Source organism: Plectropomus leopardus, chromosome 9 (assembly GCF_026936395.1).
Source record: "Plectropomus leopardus strain MGB_pleo_1.0 chromosome 9, ASM2693639v1, whole genome shotgun sequence".
Lineage (NCBI taxonomy): Eukaryota > Metazoa > Chordata > Actinopteri > Perciformes > Serranidae > Plectropomus > Plectropomus leopardus.
Window position 1 is genome coordinate 20,666,013 of NC_142184.1, and position 19,368 is coordinate 20,685,380.

The window sequence follows — 19,368 nt, forward strand, 5'->3', positions numbered from 1 at the left end:
TACTTATTACTTACCAAACAGATAGGCTCCTATATTTTTAATTTACTGTAAAACTTTCCCTTTTCAGTGGTACAATAATTGTTCTTTCTGTATATATATATATAAAAACAAAAAAAACAAAAAAACCCCCAATAATAATAGTTTTAACAAGCAAGGCAAAGCAGATGCAGGAAGGGTTTCTTGCAGAGGCCATAAAACTATAACAGCCAATAATGCAGAACAAAGGCCACACAAGAAAAATCTGAGGAAAAAACTTATTTAGAAGAAATACTGATGATAATGAGAAATGGAGAAACAATTACAAACAAAGATTACAATAACAATCCATACCATAGGAGTAAGTAGGATTCAAAGACTACACGCATTAAACACGAAAATTACAGTAATAACAAAAATAATAATAGAATTAAACACAATCAAGACAGAATAAAAGAATACAATAAAAGAATAAGTAAAATAAATGAATTAAAATGGGCGAAAAAATCCCATAAACAGTCACAGTAGCCTGGCAGGCACACAAGCTCAGCTCATACTTCAGGTAAAGTGGCATCCAATCAGTAGTGCCACATGCAAATACAGCAGGTGTCACCGGGGAGTGACTGAACGGGAAATATTTTTTAGAATAACTCCGGTGTGCGAGGTGGTGTCTTCAACATTTCACAGGAAGGATGGCCCCAAAAAGATCCTCAGATTTAGATTAGAAGAAAGATCAAAACTTGTCAGATAAGGATGGATTGTTGACTGATGGCGATAATAGATTGCCATCCTGCTGCTATTCCTTAGATATGTAGTAGTTATGGCTGTAAAGTATAATCACAAAAGTTTTCAGAGAGACGGAAAATAGCGACGCTGTGGCTGAAAAGCTTTTCTTTCCTGGATGGAGACGGATCTGAGGCTGGAGTCAAGTTTATGGGTCGGGAATAAAAGATACAAGGCGGTCCTGACAGGCTGGCATTTCAACTGGACCGAGGTAGATAAGAAGAATCGAGTCAAGAAAACGAGTAGGTGGCTCTTTACTCTCCCAAATATCACCCATCTAAAATGTGGCAACATCGAGTCACATGGTCTTGTTTACAGGCTATAAAATGATATAGTGATATAATATAATGGCAATGTAAACAACGCCTTATAATGAACAATAAATGCACACACATACAGGGAAATACTTGTGTTGTCACGTTGTTCCTGTGTAACAAGTGTAAAGCCACAACCTGTTTCCTGTAGTCACTGAACTGGTATAACATCAAGACAATCAAGACTCTTTTTTTTTGTTGTTGCAGTACCCAAGCAAACACCATCAACAAAACAACTTATATTACGCCTTACATGTAACTAATTTTGTACAGTTAGCCTCCAGGGAGGGTTTAATTAATAAGACCATAACTGCTTTCAGAAAACGTGAAGAACAAGTTCAACAGCATCAACATGACACAACCTGAGTCACCTCATGGAAAACACTGACTATAGAGCAGTCACACACCTCCTGGCATATTTCTTCAATGCCACAATGCCTCTGCCTCTCTGGCTGTCACTACACAGAGAGAAGTGCCCCATGGGATCTGTTGTCATTACACAGAATAAAAAAAAATATCAGTTTGACACAACACACTTCTGTCCCTTTAAAAAACATTGATACATTTTAACATAACAGTGTGTTGTCTTTGGTTTGTGTTTTAAGTCCATAGCACTAAAAAGTATTGACCCATAAAAGACACAGTGTCTCTTTTGCATGCTTTACACAAGCTGCATCGTTCAAATTTTTTGGACACAGTCAAGCTCCAAAACTGTTGTTATTTAAGGGGAACACCACCCAAATTAAGAATTCCAATATGTTACCTCCATGACCTAGGAAAGTTCAATCAATATCTGTGAGCATCAGCTGCTCTCTTTCAAAGCTAGAAAACAGAGAAGTAAGTCTCAAACTTGTGATGGCATGAGCTGCTCCATAGACAATAGCTGTGACTTTAAGTCCATACTAACATGCTGTTTAGTATACAAAAACTGCACATGAGAGTTTTTAGTATGGTACAAGAAGCGAATTTGCAAATCCCAGGGTAACAAAGGAATGGACCACCTTCCTTTTGCCTCCGACGGGCTTACGTTGACATTCTTACCCCTCTAACCAATCTCACTTCTCTTGCCTAAATCTGAACAGTCAAACCAATAAAGTACAAGATGTACGAGCCAATCTTATGGAGAGTAAGGCGGGTCATTCCTTTGCTATCCTAGGATTCACACATTTGCGTCCAAAAAACTTGGCATGAAACAAATAGTATATGAATTACATTCTGTTTCCAGTGAAATATTACAGTATGCAAAGACTGGACACTGCATAAATATCCCACAATGCAGTGTGGTAGACAACAACATTCATAACAGACAGGGACAGTTCTACAAGGTATGCAGTTTAAGTGTAAGTATTTAAGAAGTGGAAGATTTGTATTTGCAAGGGCTTAATATAGTTTCAAAATTGTTTTCAAAACACTGGAAGAATTTGGCTTGGCACAGGTTACCATGTTACATGTCTCCAACCAGCAAAGAGGCTTCCAGGAAGTAACATTTACAGCTCACTTGGTCCCAGATTACACATACTACTGTTCATTTACACAGAAGTATGTACACATGTTCGCTATGTAGTGCGTAGTATGTGATTTCGCACACACCGAATGAATGGGAGCCAGATTTTGTGGACCCACAGAATGTTTGTTTTCTTCTTTTTTGTGCTTAAATGAGCTTTATTCTGCTGTAGTGTTCTCAGCTCTGAAACAGAAAATGTACCCATATACTCAGAACATCCCCCTGGCTGCTCAGGGTGGCATCAGGAACATCTTTCCACATTCATTATCTAAGGAGCAGCTCCAGACTTTATGCCATGTCCCAATTTGAGTATTAGCACACTAGATTTTGGATTTCTCGGATTTGTTAACGTTAACATATTTTTTCGGACTTTCTTAATAGCATGCGTAAATTTTGAAAATGGGTGTAAAGTTCCTCTTTAAGGCATCTAATATTATAGGTGTAACTTATAAAATGGACGATGGCCCTGCTATTTTTAGGTGTGCCAGTGAGTCAGCATGTGCAACGCTAGGACCTTGAAACTTAAACAGTTAAATGGATTTCAGTCACTATTAATGTTATTTTAACACCTTTGCTTATTCTAATGTCAAAAAGGCCAATAAGAAAGTCCTGGCATTGGAAAAGCTAAATGGGATACAGCTTTTATTCATCTTACACCTGTGCTTTGACACCTGCTTTGAAAAGTGCAGTATTTTCCACTGGTTTAAATACTCTATTCATTGCATGCAAAGAAGCACTGAAGCTATAGCGCTGTGTGTGTGTGTGTGTGTGTGTGTGTGTGTGTGTGTGTGTGTGTGTGTGTGTGTGTGTGTGTGATTAAAGTTTCAGTACCTGTGGCAGAGGTGGTTGGAGTGGAGGATGGCCGAGTGGAGGTCCTGCCCCAGAAGTCAGTCGAGGACACAGACAAAGACTTCACAGGTGGGTTCTGTTGCCAGACTCCCAGGTGTCACAAAACCAGTGTATGCTGCACTATCTTTACAGTTAAGTATTATATGTGCCTGTAATTCTCCTCATTGCTGCAGGTGATATTGTAGTTTTACAGCATTCTTTTATTTATCATTTACCTCCAGTTTTCTACGTGAAGCGCAGCAGCAGTGGGAACTCTCATGGGCTATTATGGAGACTGGGCCGGACCCAGTTTAGCTGCCCCAGTCGGGTCGTCAGAGACCAGTGGACGAAACACCTGAGAACTGCTTTAAAAACACACAGTAAGAATGGATAATTAGATTTTTAAAATCCTCCAGAGTTTGCTGACTTCCACCAACCTGCAGTATTATAAATGTCTCTTTCAGGTCCGTTGCGTCCAAGCAGGTTGTTGGTGTTTATTAATCCTTTTGGAGGAAAGAAGAAAGGAAGAAAGATCTACCATTCCTTGGTTGCCCCTCTGTTTGAGCTGGCTGGTATCAGCTCTCATGTGATAGGTAAGAAACTACGGTGGCCCTGAGAGTCAAAACACTACAACCTTCCAGAAAACAAAAGAACATTTTAGAAAACACGGCAACATTCCAGAAAGCACTACTTTTCAAGAAAACGCTACAACATTTCAGAAAACAAAATAACATTTCAGAAAACACTACTTTTCAAGAAAACACTATAGCATTTCAGAAAACACTTCACCTTTTAGAAAATGCTCCAACATTTTAGGGTTTGAGCTGGCTGGTATAACCTCTCATGTAATAGGTGAAAAACAGAAACAACTACATTGTGTCTCATAGATGGTCTTAGAGACCTATTTATTCAAAGAAATATCAATGAAAGTGATTCACATTCTAATCATCACTTTTATTGTTCAGTGACAGAGCGGGCAAACCAGGCCAGAGACCACCTCCTGAAGAAAGACCTGACAGGCTTTGATGGGTAAGAGCTGCCAGCAGCACCACAGCGTAAACATTGTGGTATGAGAGCATTATAACAGCTAAGCTCCCCAGGACATGCTTTCACAACAGAAACTCTTGTGCTTGTTTATAACAGTGTGGTGTGTGTGGGTGGGGATGGCATGTTCAGCGAAATACTTCACGGTTTGATTGGGCGGACGCAACAAGAGGCAGGCCTTTGTGAGAATGATCCCACTGTCACTCTGCAGCCCTGTCCGCTTCACATTGGCATCATCCCTGCAGGTATTGACACCGTTATTAAAGTGATTGTTCTGATTTGTATGAAGTGCTTATCCTCAGTAAGTGTGTTACTTACAGTAGATGGGATTCAGCATGCTTATGTGTCAGTGCTCCTGCTTGCTACTCAAAACTGGGAGCGTGCAGACCATCATCTATTGTAGGTAATATACTAAGTATGGATTAGTGCCTCATATAAGCCCACTTTAAAGATTTCGTACTATCCCTTTAGAACCCTTTAACACCTGGACCTTGATCAGTTCTCTTGTGCTGTGTTCAGATGCATTCAACAAGCATTAAAAACCTCTGAAACCTTAAAAAAATTATTGGTTTCTTTTAAAAACACTTGGGGAAAAAGGCAATAGCAACTTGACGTAATGTGCACTGCAAACTGCAAGAAATTAGGAAAGTGACCTGAAAATCTGTTCTTTGTTTGTTTGTTTTTTAAAAGGAAAGAAGAAAGTGACCTGAAAACCTGTAGTTTGTTTTTTAAAAGCAGAGATGAAATTACTAGAAGTGTATTAAAAAATAGGGGAAATTTTTCCGAAAATATAATAATAATAATTACACATTTAAAATCATGTCACAGAATTATGTACACATGTTTGTTGTTTTTTGCTTTGTTTTTTTAAATCTTTTTTTGTGATAATTTTCAGGTCTTTTTTTTTTTTTTACAAATTTCATGCTAATTAGTAATTTCTCGTCCAGTTGCTCATTGCCTTCTCCCAGTGATTTTTTTGTTTTGTTTCTTAAAACAAGTACTTTCTCAGGTTTTAAAGGGAAAAGCATTCCTAAACTGGTGGAGTTAGAGCAGTGACATACTAATCCTGTTTTATTGTATGTATTGTAGGTTCTACAGACTGCGTGTGTTACGCCACAGTGGGAGTCATCGACCCTGTTACTTCAGCTTTGCACATCATCATCGGTGAGAAAGGATTTTCATTCAAATCACTGTTAAATAAAATTCTTAAAATACCGAAATAATTTTGTCAACTCTGAGCTCCATAGTTAAGTCTGTATACTTCTTCTTGTTTCCCACGACACCTTGCAGGAGACTCTCAGCCTTTGGATGTGTGTTCAGTCCATCAGGCTTCTGCTCTGGTGCGTTACTCAGTGTCTCTGTTGGGTTATGGCTTCTACGGTGATGTACTGGCTGAGAGTGAGAAACACCGCTGGATGGGACCTCTCCGATATGACTATTCAGGTGCGCTCTGATGATTCATTTAGAGAACAGAAATGACTGCATGTGAATTACACAGGACGCTGTTACATTCTCTATTTTGAGCTTAAAGTTAAAAATTCATCCTGAAACTGTCAAAGATAGCACTATGACATAGCTGAAAGGCCTTCATGTGATGTACATGCTTTTATGTCACAAAACCACATTCTCCACATACGTTCTCTTTTAAAGTGTTGTGTAGACATCTAGTGTTTTGAGTTTTCAGCTAACCCAATTGCTTTCCTTTGTACAGGCACAATGGTGTACCTGAGCAACAGAAGCTATGCAGGCATAGTTCAGTATCTACCAGCAGACCCGCTTCTCTCCAGCCCGAGAGACAGGACACGCTGCCTCTCGGGGTAAAACACAAAACCACTGACCAGACAATACACAAATAAGAGTGTATACACAGTTCAGTTCATTTAAAACACAAAACAAACTCTCAAATTACAGTGTGCATAAGAAAATTACAGTGTGCACACTAGATACCATACAAACAAATTTTGTGTTTGTGATGTGGGTTTTTTTTAACATTTAAAACTGCCAAACTCTACCTGGGAATGTGGGGGCATTTTCTGTACTTTCCCTGTAACACAGAGGTAGTTTTGTCTATAAAATGAGGATCTCTGGTGTAGCAAAGAGTCTTTAAATGTGGAAATGAGTTAGCATTATTGCACTTCCGGTTCCCTTGTAAATGGATATTTTCAATGGGTTTTTGGTTAAATGCCTGAAAAGGCATGGAGGTTTTAAGTGTCTTAAAAACAATGGTTGCTATCAATTGACTAAATGTGACTGCAGAACATCACCATGCCGAACTCGGCTTCAAAGCGTCATTGTAAGGGTGACAATGAAATCATGTAACCATCGTGTACTTCATTTATAGCCTAATATTCTATTATTACATCTGGTCTTTGCATTTATGCTTTAAAAATCACAAAAGAGGTGTTCATTTGTGAAGATTAGCTTACTGAACAAAAATTGTAAGTATCATTAACATGTTTTTTGCCAATGTAAAACTCCTAATGGCTTTTGACGAGGAAACCAAGGCGATGTTAATCCTTCAATGGTCTATAGAAAATATAATTCCTGCACCACTGTATTACTGAAGTTTCCAGTGTCATGTGACTGTAACTCAGCCATGTGACTCATCCTGGATAGCTAAAGTGATGACCATGAAAACATGGTTGTAAGGTGACAGTGTCTAAAGAATAATATATAATATTCCAGAAATTATTATCATTAGGAAATTAGTTTTCCTGTTTTACATTTTACTGGTCTTACTCCCAGCCTTTCTCTAAGTCTTCATTCTTATCTCAGCCACAAGAGCCATTTAAACCTTGTAGACCTTTTAATGAGAAAAAAGAGAAAGTGGCCCGGGAGCAGAATCATTATTATTAAAGCAGCAGTAAAATGGTTCAATTGCTGCTCCAGACACTGTAACTGCTACCACCTGCGGCAGGGACTCAGGTGTTGGGTGCACCTTAAGGAGGGTAGAAACCATGGCAAGAGGAACTTGATCTAGATGAAAGGTGAGCCTCCGTCTCCTGTTATAGTGTACAATAACTTGTTCTTTGTCTGAGGCAGCTGCCTCTGGCTGTTAGCAAATGCTTTATGGAGCCCTTATGAATGGGTGTCAAGGTCGAGGAGCTTGTTATTTCACAGACTTACAAGCAGAGTGAAATATTCTTTGTGTTGTGTGTGTGTGTGTTTAGGTGCAGTGTGTGCTCCAGAAGCACAGAAAGACTTTTCCCCCACTCTGCAGATTCAGGCTCCCTGTACAGCTCCCACGTCAGCCAGTCCAGTAGTGACTCAGAAGGTAATAAAAAGACATACATGGAAGTCCTGGATTTGTATATCTTAGCCCATTTAGTAGAAATCATGTAAACTTCCCGTTAAAACAATCTCAGCAATTCTTTCAAACCAGTGGTCGTTTAAAAGTAAATGTCAGAAATCCAGTGTAGCCTGTTGTGGTAAATGCTGTGAAGTGCACTATGGGCTAAAACATGCAAAAACAATATTATGGCTCTTAAAGATTCATTAGTGATGATTTTTTAAATGTAGCATCATGTCTCTCTTTCTGTGTCTGTCCAGGTGAGTGGGTGAGTGTGGAGGGCAGGTTCAGGTGTGTGTCTCTCACTTGTATGTCCAGCTCATGTCCCAAGAGTCCTTTGGGCCTCTCTCCTTCTGCTCACCTGGCGGATGGAACAGGGGACCTCATCCTGGTGTGGGACTCTCACCCGCTTGGATTCCTCAAGTTCCTCTACAGGCACACGAGCACACAGGACCAGGTATGAGCACTTTCACATTACAGCAAAGCTGGACTAGCAAGTTTAAACACTGCTTGACCTGATCTCCCACTTTTCTCAGTTTGACCTGCCGTTTGTGGAGGTCCACCGCGTAAAGGCCGTCCGTTTCTCTCTCCCCCACGACAAAGAGGCATATGAAGAGATCGGAGGATTGAATGGTGAGGTAGATGAAGAAGACAGAGGCAACGCTGAGACTGTGAGCAGGACTGGATCTCAGCAGCACCTGGCAGAGACGAGCACGGGACGAAAAATGGCAAATGAGCAGAAAACAGGGACCCCCTTTTTGTGCTGCCTGTGCTGCAGTAAAGCTCCATCTGTGTCAGTGTGGAACTGTGACGGAGAGATTCTGGCCTCCACCGAGATCCTCAGCAGGTAACAGAGTACAACCATCCACGTGTTGTTCAGTGTTTTCTCGTAAGCTACTGTATTATCCTTCTACTGCATTAAAGAGACAATTTGCTGATTTTCAACCAACTTTGTATCACAAAGTCTGGTAAATTAACTGTGGTGAACTTCCCTCCATCGTGCCAGCACCCAGCACTTCCTGCTAATCACTCAGCTCAAATTTTTGCTGGCTGTAGGGGCTCTTGTTTGAATTACAGATTGTACTTGCACATGTTAGTATGCCCACCATCACCATGGATACAAAGAGAAGAGAAGGGGATCGTGAGAGACCCGCCCCTCTCTCTCCCTTAAAATCAGACTCCAAATCATGTGGTGAAACGAAGCTGCTCTGAACAAATATAAACCGAGATTTTGATACTGTATTGCCCGTTTCTCCCCTAAAATGTCTTCAGAAACATATTTAAGTGCACTGTTTGGCTGAAATATATGAATTTGCTAACAGAAAGCAGTTGGCCTATTTCTGTATTGGAAAAATTGAGGCTAAAAAAAAAAAACTGAGATCAAATGGTAAAACTGGGCAGTGCTGATCAAATATGATTCTCTTATTCCATTAGCCATTTCTGGCCTAAAATATTTTGAAAAATATATTTTATTTTACAGTTTAACTGTAATATGAGATTATTTGTTATCAGCTGGCTGCCATATTGTTTACTGTTTGGCCAAGTTCGTATTATGTCACCTATTTATTAGTCTGGTGCCACGCAGTGCAGCCAAGTAGTTGTTGGTTTTCTCCTACTTGACAAGACATGCTCAAGTGTTGGACAACTTTGGAGACAATTCGGTTGCATAATCAAAAGTCTTCACAAAAAGGTTAGATACAAAGGCAGACAGTCAGGCAAACAATCCAATAAGGGCTAGCCAAAGGATGAGGTCAAAAACACGGGCAAGGATCTAAAAAAATCAGGAACATTAAAACTAGGAAAAGCACTGGAAGGCTTGAAGGTACAACAATGAACTGGCACAGGCAGCAGAGAGCACACACACTAAATACACAAGGGAGGCAGAGATAAATGGACACAGGTGAAACACATCAGCTCAGGGCAGACAATCACAGAAGCGGGAAAACACACAAGGGCAGGAAGTAAGGAAGTGAAACGAGAGGAGAGGTGAGTAACAAAACAAAACAGGAAAACAATGAAAAACATGACCTATTTAGTTTGTCCAGACAAGACATCTTGTGAGCAAAAGAAAATGCCCCAGCCCTTTTTCTCTGGTCCTGTAGCATCAACTTCAAAGTACATATATCTATTGCATAGTCAGCAAAAATCAATGAAAATTAATTGAAGCTCAGCTCAGTCATATACGTACAGAAAACAACACAGTGCACAGATGGCAAAGGACAATTATTTGTCAGCAGCACAGTTTTGAACTGTTTTCACTTTCAGGATTCATGGTCAGCTGGTGCGTCTGTATGCCAGGGGCATCGAGGATGGAGCGGCCATACACAACTGCGGTGAGGAAAACGGGAAGTGTGAAGGAGGATGCACCCGACACAAATAGTCACCTAAATTTTGGATGATGAGAGAAAAGTGACAATGTTTCTAATTTGCGTATTTACCTAGACAGCTAGTCTGTCATGGCCAAAGAGTTCCTAATATTTCAGGTACTTTTACATGTTTTCCTTTTGCAATAATGAAAAAACACTATTTATTCCTAAATTAGTGTGTGTTGGTTGAAAACTGTTTGTTTAAATACTATTACAAGACTTGCTAAATTATACACTTATCTGTGTGCACATTTTTATGGTATACCGTATTTGTACACAATGTTTGGTTTGAAAATGTAATTTCTCTTCACTTGAGCTTGAAGCGAATAAAATCATGGGGACTGTCAACAGAAGTTAAAAGAATAAAGAAGCTGACCCGACTCCTTTTGTTCTTTATTGTTGCAGCAGCAACAGCTTTATGTTGTGCATAAACAGTTGTGTAGTATGAACTTTTATTTTTTTCTAGAGTGAGCTAAAATATCTTCCTTATTTCCTTCCTTATTAACTGTCAATATAGCTTTCAATATGGACAGATAATGATATTGTTATTGTATACAGTAATTGTAAATCAATTAACACATAAAAGAGCAAATAAAATAGTCCCAGAGAAGTTGTTTACACAACACATGTCCGTCTTTACTGCACTTCCCATGGCCCTGCAAGTAGTGGCAGGATCAACACATGGTCTGTTGTTGGTCAGACAGTGTATGTATTTGAGTGTGTTTGTAGATGGGAGGCCCTCCAGCTAGGACACAAACCTGGTAGAGACAGATGGGTGACAGGAAACAGCATCAGTTTTTTGCAGGCAATTAAAAAAAAAACAAATTTGAAAGTAACTTGAAGTTGTAATGTCAAAACTCATGTGTGCATTATGACAGATTAACTGATAAAAAGTGATATCAGCGAGTATTTAAAGTTTTGGTTTGGATTTAAAACACATAGTTATTCCCTTAGCAAGACATTTAAACTTGCTTCCCTTTTATTAACAGTCACATGCTCTTACAAACCAGACCAACAAGCACTCCCAGTATAAATATTATTAGGAGTTCAGTGTCATCATGGTTTGGTGATGACTGTAAACACAGGCCTGCAGATAGCACAGAACAGCTGTTATTCCTAGCATTCAAATGACCCTAAGTGTAAATATCAACCCATGCTCTAGAGATGGGCAAAAATGAACAATTGTTTTTAACAACTAGGAGTTTTGGACTTTTTGGAGTCCAGTTTGTGTCCCAGGTCAGCCTGTTCAACACCCCAGTGGTGATGAATCACCCCCTACCCCACTCACTCGTGGGGTAGTGCTCATGACGCATGCAAAGGTGAGTGAATACGTAGTGATTAAATCTGACTTTAGTTGAGACCTCATTCATGCGCTCCTAGCACGGTCTTTTTCTTTTTTTCTGATTTGGTGTGTTCATGAGCTCTAAGTTGTAGTGTAGAAACAACATGGATGCTACAAAGAAGATGTGTTGTATTTCATTGCTCAGAGTGTTTAAACAAGTCAAAAACAAAGAGCAAAGGCAGCAGATCAGTTGAGCCATGAAATATGATTGGGAGCTCATTTTTCAGATTATTCCAGCCCACTTCAATGCAGCATTTGGTCTTTATTAATGTAAACGTATACATAATGACTGATAATGCATTGAACAGAAGTTTTGTTGGGTGAGTAGCACCTGTTGCCGAACATGGCAGAAACACCATATTTTGTAGAAAAGTATAAAACCTGGAAAGTTTTGATACATTAACATGTATCAACCAATCTTGTGAGAAGAATCTGTCCATCCATCATAACTCAGTCCATAATATAAAGGTCAATCAAGTCTCATAAATCTTAAGGTCATAGGTGTAAGGTGCGAAGAAGTAGAGTTTAAAAAAGTGCAGGAAAAAGAGTGCATGGTGATTTATTAAAAAAGTTCAACAGGTGAACACTTAAATCAGGCTACTACAGTTATTATTCCACATTCATTTTTGAATGGTTAGAGATAAAAAACAGTTCTATTTTTTTACATGCAGGCAAAATCACACAGCATACAGCAGTGACAGATTTTAGTAAACTTTATTGTTTGTAAACTTGCCAACAGTGGTGTGTGTGCTCATGAATGAGTGTGCATGCGTGAGACAGAAGGCATCACGTTGTGTGGGGCTGCACCCACTTGTATGTTCCCTCATAGCGAAATCCCACCCTTTTCATGAGTTCATCTGCCTCGTTTGGACCGCGACTGTCGACACAACAAAGAAAAGATAGGATGAGGATACGTTAAATCAGTGAAAAGGAAAACGTGCATCGCGTGTTGATTTCTGTCTCATTAAAACAGATGCATTATTTCACCTTCCATGTGTGTAAGGGATGGGGTGTTTCTTCTCTTCCTCTATTTGGTGCAGGAGGGGGGTGAAGATCTTCCAGGCCTCCCGCAACTCATCACTGGGACAGAAAGAAGACCAGTTTAGGTCAATTCAAAACAAAACAAATCATTTAAACAACATACCTAGACAATTAACTAAGACAGTAAGTGGTGCAACCAACCTTCGGACAAAATGCATCTGATTTCCACAGAACACATCCAGTATCAGCCTCTCGTACGCATCTGGGAGCTTCACGTTCTAAAGGAAGATGGCAGATGTTAAAAAACTGTAAACACTGATGGGAAACCTCTGCTATATTGCAGTTCTTCAAAACAACCCAGCAGCCTGTATTTGGATAAGATATGATAGAGAGGCATGGATGGATTACTGAACAGGCCAACTGGGCACAGGCCAAGGGGCCCAAAGTGTCAGGTGGCCCCCTGGCCTTTAATGTCAAATTAAAATGTACCAATCAGGAAAAGAATAAAAATGACCACAAAGAGACACAAAATGACAAAAAAAAAGTCTGTGTGTCTGTGTGAGGTGGTGGGGCACCTTGCATATCTGTGCCCAGGGGCCCGTTGTCTCATAATCCACTTATGTGTAAAGAGTATTATAGTATGTTAGACAATACTAGACAATAATATTCAACCATTATGTGGCCAAGATTTTTAACAAACTGTCTTAAGTCTATTTGGAACATTTTCTACACTTAGCTCTACACAAGCTCAGGAGAGTTAGCAGTTAAAGCACGCTTCCTTCTGCACAGTGATGCAGTTGGAAGTTTTAGTTAAATAGTGTGAGAATAGTTCCTACATGAAACTGTTTACAACAAGGTCTGTGTATTATCTTCAGTAACTGGGTCATTTCTGGAAAGAGACATTGCTGCTGAGTTTTTCAACTCAACTCTTCTTTTTTTTGTGCTTTGAGCACCACAAGCAGTGTGCCATCTGGTTCCATCATATAGGAGAGAAGGCAGACATCTCTACAGCCGACATCTTCAACACTCTGCAACTCAACTCAAAGCCATCTAGACTGATAAACTGCACTACAGGTAAGAGAAAAATGTGATTGTTTTTTAATTTGAGATGAACTGTTCCTAAGTGCGGCACCTTGTATCTGCTCCTGTAGGTGAGGTCCAGCTCAGTCTCCTCTGGGCTGAAATAAACCCCGGGCCTCTTAGTCATTATCTTCAGGTAAATGGCTTCGTCTGGCTGCACCCGCACCACCAGCTCGTTCCTCTGACAGCGTCCCTCAAAGATATCTCCTGGCACGTCAGTGAACTGCAGACGCACCTCTGCCTTCTTCTCATTCAGAGCTTTACCGCAACGGAGAATGAAAGGAACGCCTGGTGGAAGTGTGGTTGATGTGATGATGGACATGAAGGATGGAAATACATGAGAGGGAAACAAATCAGAGGGGGGTCCTGTACACCGTAGACTTCAGAAGAAACAAGATAAATTCTAACAAAAAATGTTTCACCTCACCATCCCATCTTTCATTCTGGACGTAAAGCACCACAGTGGCAAATGTTGGAGTGCAGGAGCCCTTTGGTACAGTGGGGTCGTCAATGTAACCCAGCTTGGAGTCGCCCTCACCCTCAGGGTCCCCCACATACTGGCCAAGCACCACATCTGACCGAGCAACTGGGGCTATACACTTCAACACCTTCACCTACAGCACGTAAATGATTACAGGACTGCAGTGATATAAATGCTCTGGAATTTTAGACAGAAATATTTCCAAATATCTCCCCCAATCATTGATATTACCTTCTCATCCCTCACGTCATCTGGGCTGGTGGAAGCAGGTTTCTCCATTGCAACTAAACACAGCATCTGGAGGAGATGGTTCTGCATGACGTCTCTGCATTGAGAAACAAGACGTGGAGTCAGGACAAATAAAGGATCTATAGTGCTGTAATATTTAACTTATGGCCTGCAGGCCAGAAAGGGTGCCGGGTGGCCCGTCAAGTATTTTGTGATATACAGTGAAAAGAAATTGATTCACTAGGATTTATTTTTAGCACTTTGAATGTACATAAGGTTTCAGTGTGCATTAAAAAGCATCAATATACAGCTTGTTATTAAAAAAAAACACAAAAACAAAAACATATTGAAAACAGACATAGCCAGTGTCCTGATGACTTTTTGTAAAGACTGAACCAAGTATTATAAAATAATAATAATAATAATATTATTAATAATAATAATAATAATAATAATAACAATAATAATAATAATAATAATAATAATAATAATAATAATAACAAGGTTACAAACTTCTTTTTTAAAAAACACAATATTAAAACAAAACAGCAATAAAATAAAAAGTCAAAACAATACAGTGATCATATATAAACACTGGGCAATACAGCTAAGTTTAAGCATACTATGGCCACAGATGGATGATTAAACCTGACAGCATAATAAATATAAATAAATACAAAGACTCCTTTAATTTGCCTATTTTAGTCAGTGATGAGATTGTGTTTTCTTGGTTTTTGGGTTTCTGTTTACTGTGTTTTTCTCTTAACGTGTTCCTACTTAAGCTTTTACCAGCCAATCAGCTCCCTGCCTGTTCTCCTACCTAATCACCTTGTTCCCCTCACCTGAGCTTCTCTGCCCCTTTTCTCCACCTGCACTTATCCCCTTGTCAGACTAGTTTGTATTTAATTCCTGGTTTTAAGTTCAGCAATTGTTGGATCCTTGTTTTGGTTGTGTGATCTTAAGTTTGCTGTTTCCTAGCTCCGACTTGGAATAAAGTGATCTATTTGAGTTCCAGCTGTCCGCATAACAGAAAACCTTTCAATTAATTTATTATATATGCTATTGTTTATATGTGGTCTCTGGCCTCCTATCATTTTGAAAAAGTGGCTCCTGAGCAAAGCAAGTGTGGCAGTAACACTGTATTAAGTGTTTTCACTTTTAGCTTGATGTACTGTCCCTCACCGAATGATACCAAAGTTATCAAAGTATCCTCCGCGGCCCTGAGTGCCAAAAGGCTCCTTGAAGGTGAGGACCACACAGGCCACACTGTTCCTGTTCCAGATGGGTCCAAAGATTTGATTTCCAAACCTGGAGGTGAGAGAAGAAAACACTGCTAAAATGCAACCCTCAATACTGAAACAATAGTTCCTTCTTCCAATATGTGGTTACGTGATCTATCCACAACACTAACATTTTAAAATTATAAGATACACATTAAAAGGCTGACTCCCACAATATAATATGATTTGGCAACCCCTCATATTACATCTTGCACAGAGTGCAGTTCCTGAGTTTTAACATACACTTAAACAATGTTTTATTTTAAGTATAAGTCAGTAAATGACAGAAGGGTAAGGTGCAGGGGAACAGAAAGGGTTGAGAAGGATAAGGGAAACTAAAGGAGAATACCAAAGTGGGGAAGTGAAGCTTCTATGCTACACTTAGTTCAATTTTATGTCCTGCTTTATTTAGTTTATGCATATTTGTTTTAAATTTATTTTTCCTTTTTTTGATACTCTTCTAATCACAGTATACAATCTTATCTTCAACATCATCCATTTTATTTCTGTGAATTCATTTCAAAACTCTTTTATGTAAATTACAATGAGTCAACATTATGATATAATGCATGTAAATTAAAATGATTTAAAACAAAGTTCTTGACACCATGTACACAGGAAGGAAGAGACAATGAGTACTCTTGAATTCTTGTCTGTGACATTTAACTTTACACATGTGGTAAAGTGCTTGAAAATGTGTGTGTGGAGTTTGTTACCTGAGCACCATGAGGTTCTGGACCATCTCTTTGCCCAGGTAGTGGTCTATGCGGTAGATCTGGTCCTCTGAGAACAGGGAGGACAGGTGGACTGACAGCTCCTGTGAGCTCTGGAGGTCTCGGCCGAAGGGCTTCTCAACAATAATCCTGCACCACCCTCTATTTTACACACAAAGCTGATTAGAATAACGTCATTAAATAAGCAAACCATCGTTTTAGTATAACAGACACTGACTTGCGGCTCATGCAGTGGGCTCTGATATTTGCGCTGACATGGTGGTAGACGGTGGGTGGCAGTGCCAGGTAGAAGAGTCTATTGGCGTCAGCTCCCCCAGGCAGAGCCGACAGATGAGTGTTGAGTTGAGCGAACGAGCTGTCATCGTCGTACAAGCCGCTCAGGTAGGAGTTCTTACTGAAGAAGGCTGAGAGAGAATCAGTCTCTTCATCAGTGACCTGAGGGAAAAGTCGAAAAATGATTTCTGAGAAAACACCACAAACAATTCTGCCCAAAAACATTATGAGCCAAATGCTTGTCAAGTCAAGTTTTCAAGCTGCATGAACTTATGTTCTTAATGCTCAGTCAGTTTTTGCTGAAATGGTTTGATGATGATGATGATACTAAAAGAAGGTTGTCTCTCACATCTTATTTAAAGAAAACATCAGCTTTTGTTTTGTTTAAGAGTCCCACAGACTGAGCAACTCTTTTGTTCCACAGTCTGTCAACCTACTAAATCAGAGCACAGGTCCTTAGTAGCCTCAGTGTACTTGGTTGAACACAGAATGTAACTGATTAATGATTAATTTGTTGCACTGCATCCATTTTCATAATATCTAAAGTGATATGTAGCGTTTGTAATATGGTTTGTTAGTATGGTTTGGTTCAATTTTGTTCCGCTTTTTGTGTTTATTTGTATTTATTTTAAACAGTTGACGTCCAGGAACGCAATATGAATTTTAAATCAGTTTTTTATTTTTTTTTACAATCAAGTAAAATAAAAACAAATCAAATCTAATGAAAACCTCATCTCAGATGTACTACCTTCATATGAGGCAGACATGCTGTCTTGATGTCTTCCATAGTCAGCTTGGAGCGGGCAAAACCCACAAAGTAGGTGTCATCTGGGAGCAGGCCATCTCGAAATAACCACCTAAAGAGGGGATAGTCAAAAAGCAGTGATGTTTAACACTGGCCAAGGGTCAATTCCTCATTAAACAACTTATAAGAAACTCTGAATGCAACTGGTGTTTGAACAGCAATCCTTTACTCACCATAGAGTTGGATAGATCTTCTTTTTAGCGAGATCCCCCTGTGCAAAAAACACAAACAAAAAAGAGATATGGTCATGAATTCCTACTTAAAATGACTGTGGCCGAAGAGAATCATGAGTCCAAAGGGTAGGTAAACTTTAAACACAAATGATGATGAGGTGTGGGTGGATCTGTTGACTAATGGGAGAACTTTGAACAAGCTTTTTTTGCAGGCCTCTGTCACTTCACAATAATCTAAACAGATGAATGGTTTTGACAAAATAAAGGAAAATAAACAGGGATAAATAGAAACATTTTAATTATGGAACTGCTGGGCTCAAGGCCAAGAACAGTCTGACAAAAAATGTTTTTGCTCCAAAATTATCCCCGTCTTTCAATGCATGACAAAGGAAAGAGTAGATGTGGCACATTTCAGTCAACATGCGTTAATTCCCCGGCTTTCATTCTCTGATTACCAAACTGCAAATCAAGCCAGTGAATTGTTCTCCTGTGAGGCTCTGTTGGACTCATGCCACTTTAAAATGTCATCTTTTCACTTAAATGCAGTTAGAAATTTAGACCTCATCAAACAAGACAGTTTGTAGACTTTCAGACCAAACATTTCTATAAATCTGTGTTAAAAGAAACTGTAAGTGTATGAGTTATGCTTTAAGGGGAAACAGTCATGTCATGTTGTAAAAAGTTGAGAGTTTGTACTCACAGAGGCTCCCAGGACGATGAATATGTGTGTATTGGTACGAGTGGACTGCTCCTCTCCGTAGAGCTCCCTCCTGAGCTGTCCAAACACCTCAGAGCGAGTCAAAGGCTCAGAGCTCATCTTCTGGCCCATCTGGTCTCAGCCTGCCCCTGCTGTGGCCACTGGTATTTCCCTGTGGTTACATGACACCACCAGCATGGTGAAATTTCAATTGTCATCATTGCCTTGCAGAAAAAAACTCAGTGAGTTAATGCTGCCACCTATTGATGCAAAGAAATAATGCTGTAATGTGACCACTTCCTCATTCTTTGTAATGTATGTAACCTCTGCTCTCAAGCCCCTGGATTCCAGCAGGTCAGGTGTATGGAAAAGCTTTATGCATAAAATCAAATCTGCAAATTCAGTCACAACAGGTTGGGCAACCTGAAAACAAAAAACAAAAGCTTTTTCAGTAAAACTTGTATCAAGTCTATTCAGATGAGGCTGAAAAACAAGTTGGCAGGAATGTTTCTTGCCCTTAAACCACTCCTTGGACAAATGTTGCACAATCATTAGCCTCTGACTGGGTGAGCCTATGGCTTTGTTGCAGAAAGTGTTCTTATCAGAAAATAACCTCTGACATCGAAACTTTCAAAGGATTATAAACTGAATTGTGGCAGGAAATCTGTTTGTAAATCCATTTGATTTAATATCTGTGGCAGCAGTAACCACAGACAGTTAATCATTCTATCAGGATATCACCCGGTAAATCAATACCATGCAATACTCAGCTAAATACTAACTAAATAAAATAAAAATCTAATACTAATATAAGAGAAGCACTGAACACACATAGAGGTATCATTAATCAGAACAGCTGGTGACAAGTAGGGGTGTCATGATATACCAGTCATTAACGATAACCATGATATTTAAAAATGAAATAGATAACTTGTTAATAATACATGTATAAGAAAATATTGTGTAAATAATCCAGCGCCTCTTAAATCATTTCAGTTTTTTTCCGTTCTTGCTGTTCTCTCCCCCTACAAACACCATCTGTCTTTTCACATCCATTGGGTGGAATTACTCGTTTTGTGTGTTTTTACGGTTATGGTTACAGACTCTCTCTCCACCTCCCTACAATTCTGTTTTGAGTGTAACTGATTTGTCAAAAAAAGAGATAAAAAGCACAATAATCAATGTTTTGT

General features: G+C 39.4%; 2 protein-coding genes across 3 annotated transcripts; one reads left to right on the top strand and one right to left on the bottom strand.

Annotated features, from left to right (window-relative positions):
• Nucleotides 1-617: 617 nt before the first annotated feature.
• On the top strand, nucleotides 618-10,484 carry LOC121947473 (ceramide kinase). The gene is made up of 13 exons (XM_042492539.2): nucleotides 618-1,001; nucleotides 3,400-3,495; nucleotides 3,648-3,785; nucleotides 3,870-3,998; nucleotides 4,371-4,434; nucleotides 4,549-4,694; nucleotides 5,539-5,613; nucleotides 5,740-5,892; nucleotides 6,161-6,266; nucleotides 7,620-7,723; nucleotides 7,999-8,195; nucleotides 8,275-8,585; nucleotides 10,004-10,484. The coding sequence occupies exons 1-13, from the start codon at nucleotides 878-880 to the stop codon at nucleotides 10,116-10,118; spliced, it is 1,758 nt and encodes a 585-aa protein (XP_042348473.2). The 5' UTR covers nucleotides 618-877; the 3' UTR covers nucleotides 10,119-10,484.
• Nucleotides 10,481-18,341, bottom strand: LOC121946730 (glucose-6-phosphate 1-dehydrogenase-like). Of its 2 annotated transcripts, XM_088082199.1 has the most exons (13): nucleotides 18,182-18,341; nucleotides 17,482-17,519; nucleotides 17,252-17,360; nucleotides 16,448-16,665; nucleotides 16,213-16,371; nucleotides 15,399-15,524; nucleotides 14,220-14,313; nucleotides 13,935-14,121; nucleotides 13,560-13,795; nucleotides 12,629-12,705; nucleotides 12,434-12,526; nucleotides 12,258-12,323; nucleotides 10,481-10,862 (listed from the first exon to the last, which is right to left on the bottom strand). In XM_088082199.1, exons 1-13 carry the CDS (start codon nucleotides 18,308-18,310, stop codon nucleotides 10,850-10,852), a joined length of 1,545 nt encoding a protein of 514 aa, XP_087938325.1. In that variant the 5' UTR covers nucleotides 18,311-18,341; the 3' UTR covers nucleotides 10,481-10,849. The 2 variants fall into 2 exon arrangements, with proteins under 2 accessions (XP_087938325.1, XP_042347388.2); XM_042491454.2 differs by lacking the exon at nucleotides 10,481-10,862 and having other exon boundaries at nucleotides 12,145-12,323.
• Nucleotides 18,342-19,368: the final 1,027 nt, after the last annotated feature.

Excerpts from the sequence above, each read along its gene's own strand:
- LOC121947473 (XM_042492539.2), top strand. The coding sequence starts at position 878 with ATGGAGACGGATCTGAGGCTGGAGTCAAGTTTATGGGTCGGGAATAAA. Across the intron at positions 4,435-4,548 it reads GACCTGACAGGCTTTGATGG|TGTGGTGTGTGTGGGTGGGG; the intron begins GTAAGAGCTGCC and ends TGTTTATAACAG. Across the intron at positions 5,614-5,739 it reads AGCTTTGCACATCATCATCG|GAGACTCTCAGCCTTTGGAT; the intron begins GTGAGAAAGGAT and ends GACACCTTGCAG.
- LOC121946730 (XM_042491454.2), bottom strand. The coding sequence starts at position 18,310 with ATGGGCCAGAAGATGAGCTCTGAGCCTTTGACTCGCTCTGAGGTGTTT. Across the intron at positions 17,520-18,181 it reads TCATCGTCCTGGGAGCCTCT|GGGGATCTCGCTAAAAAGAA; the intron begins GTGAGTACAAAC and ends TTTTTTGCACAG. Across the intron at positions 17,361-17,481 it reads AAGATCTATCCAACTCTATG|GTGGTTATTTCGAGATGGCC; the intron begins GTGAGTAAAGGA and ends TCCCCTCTTTAG.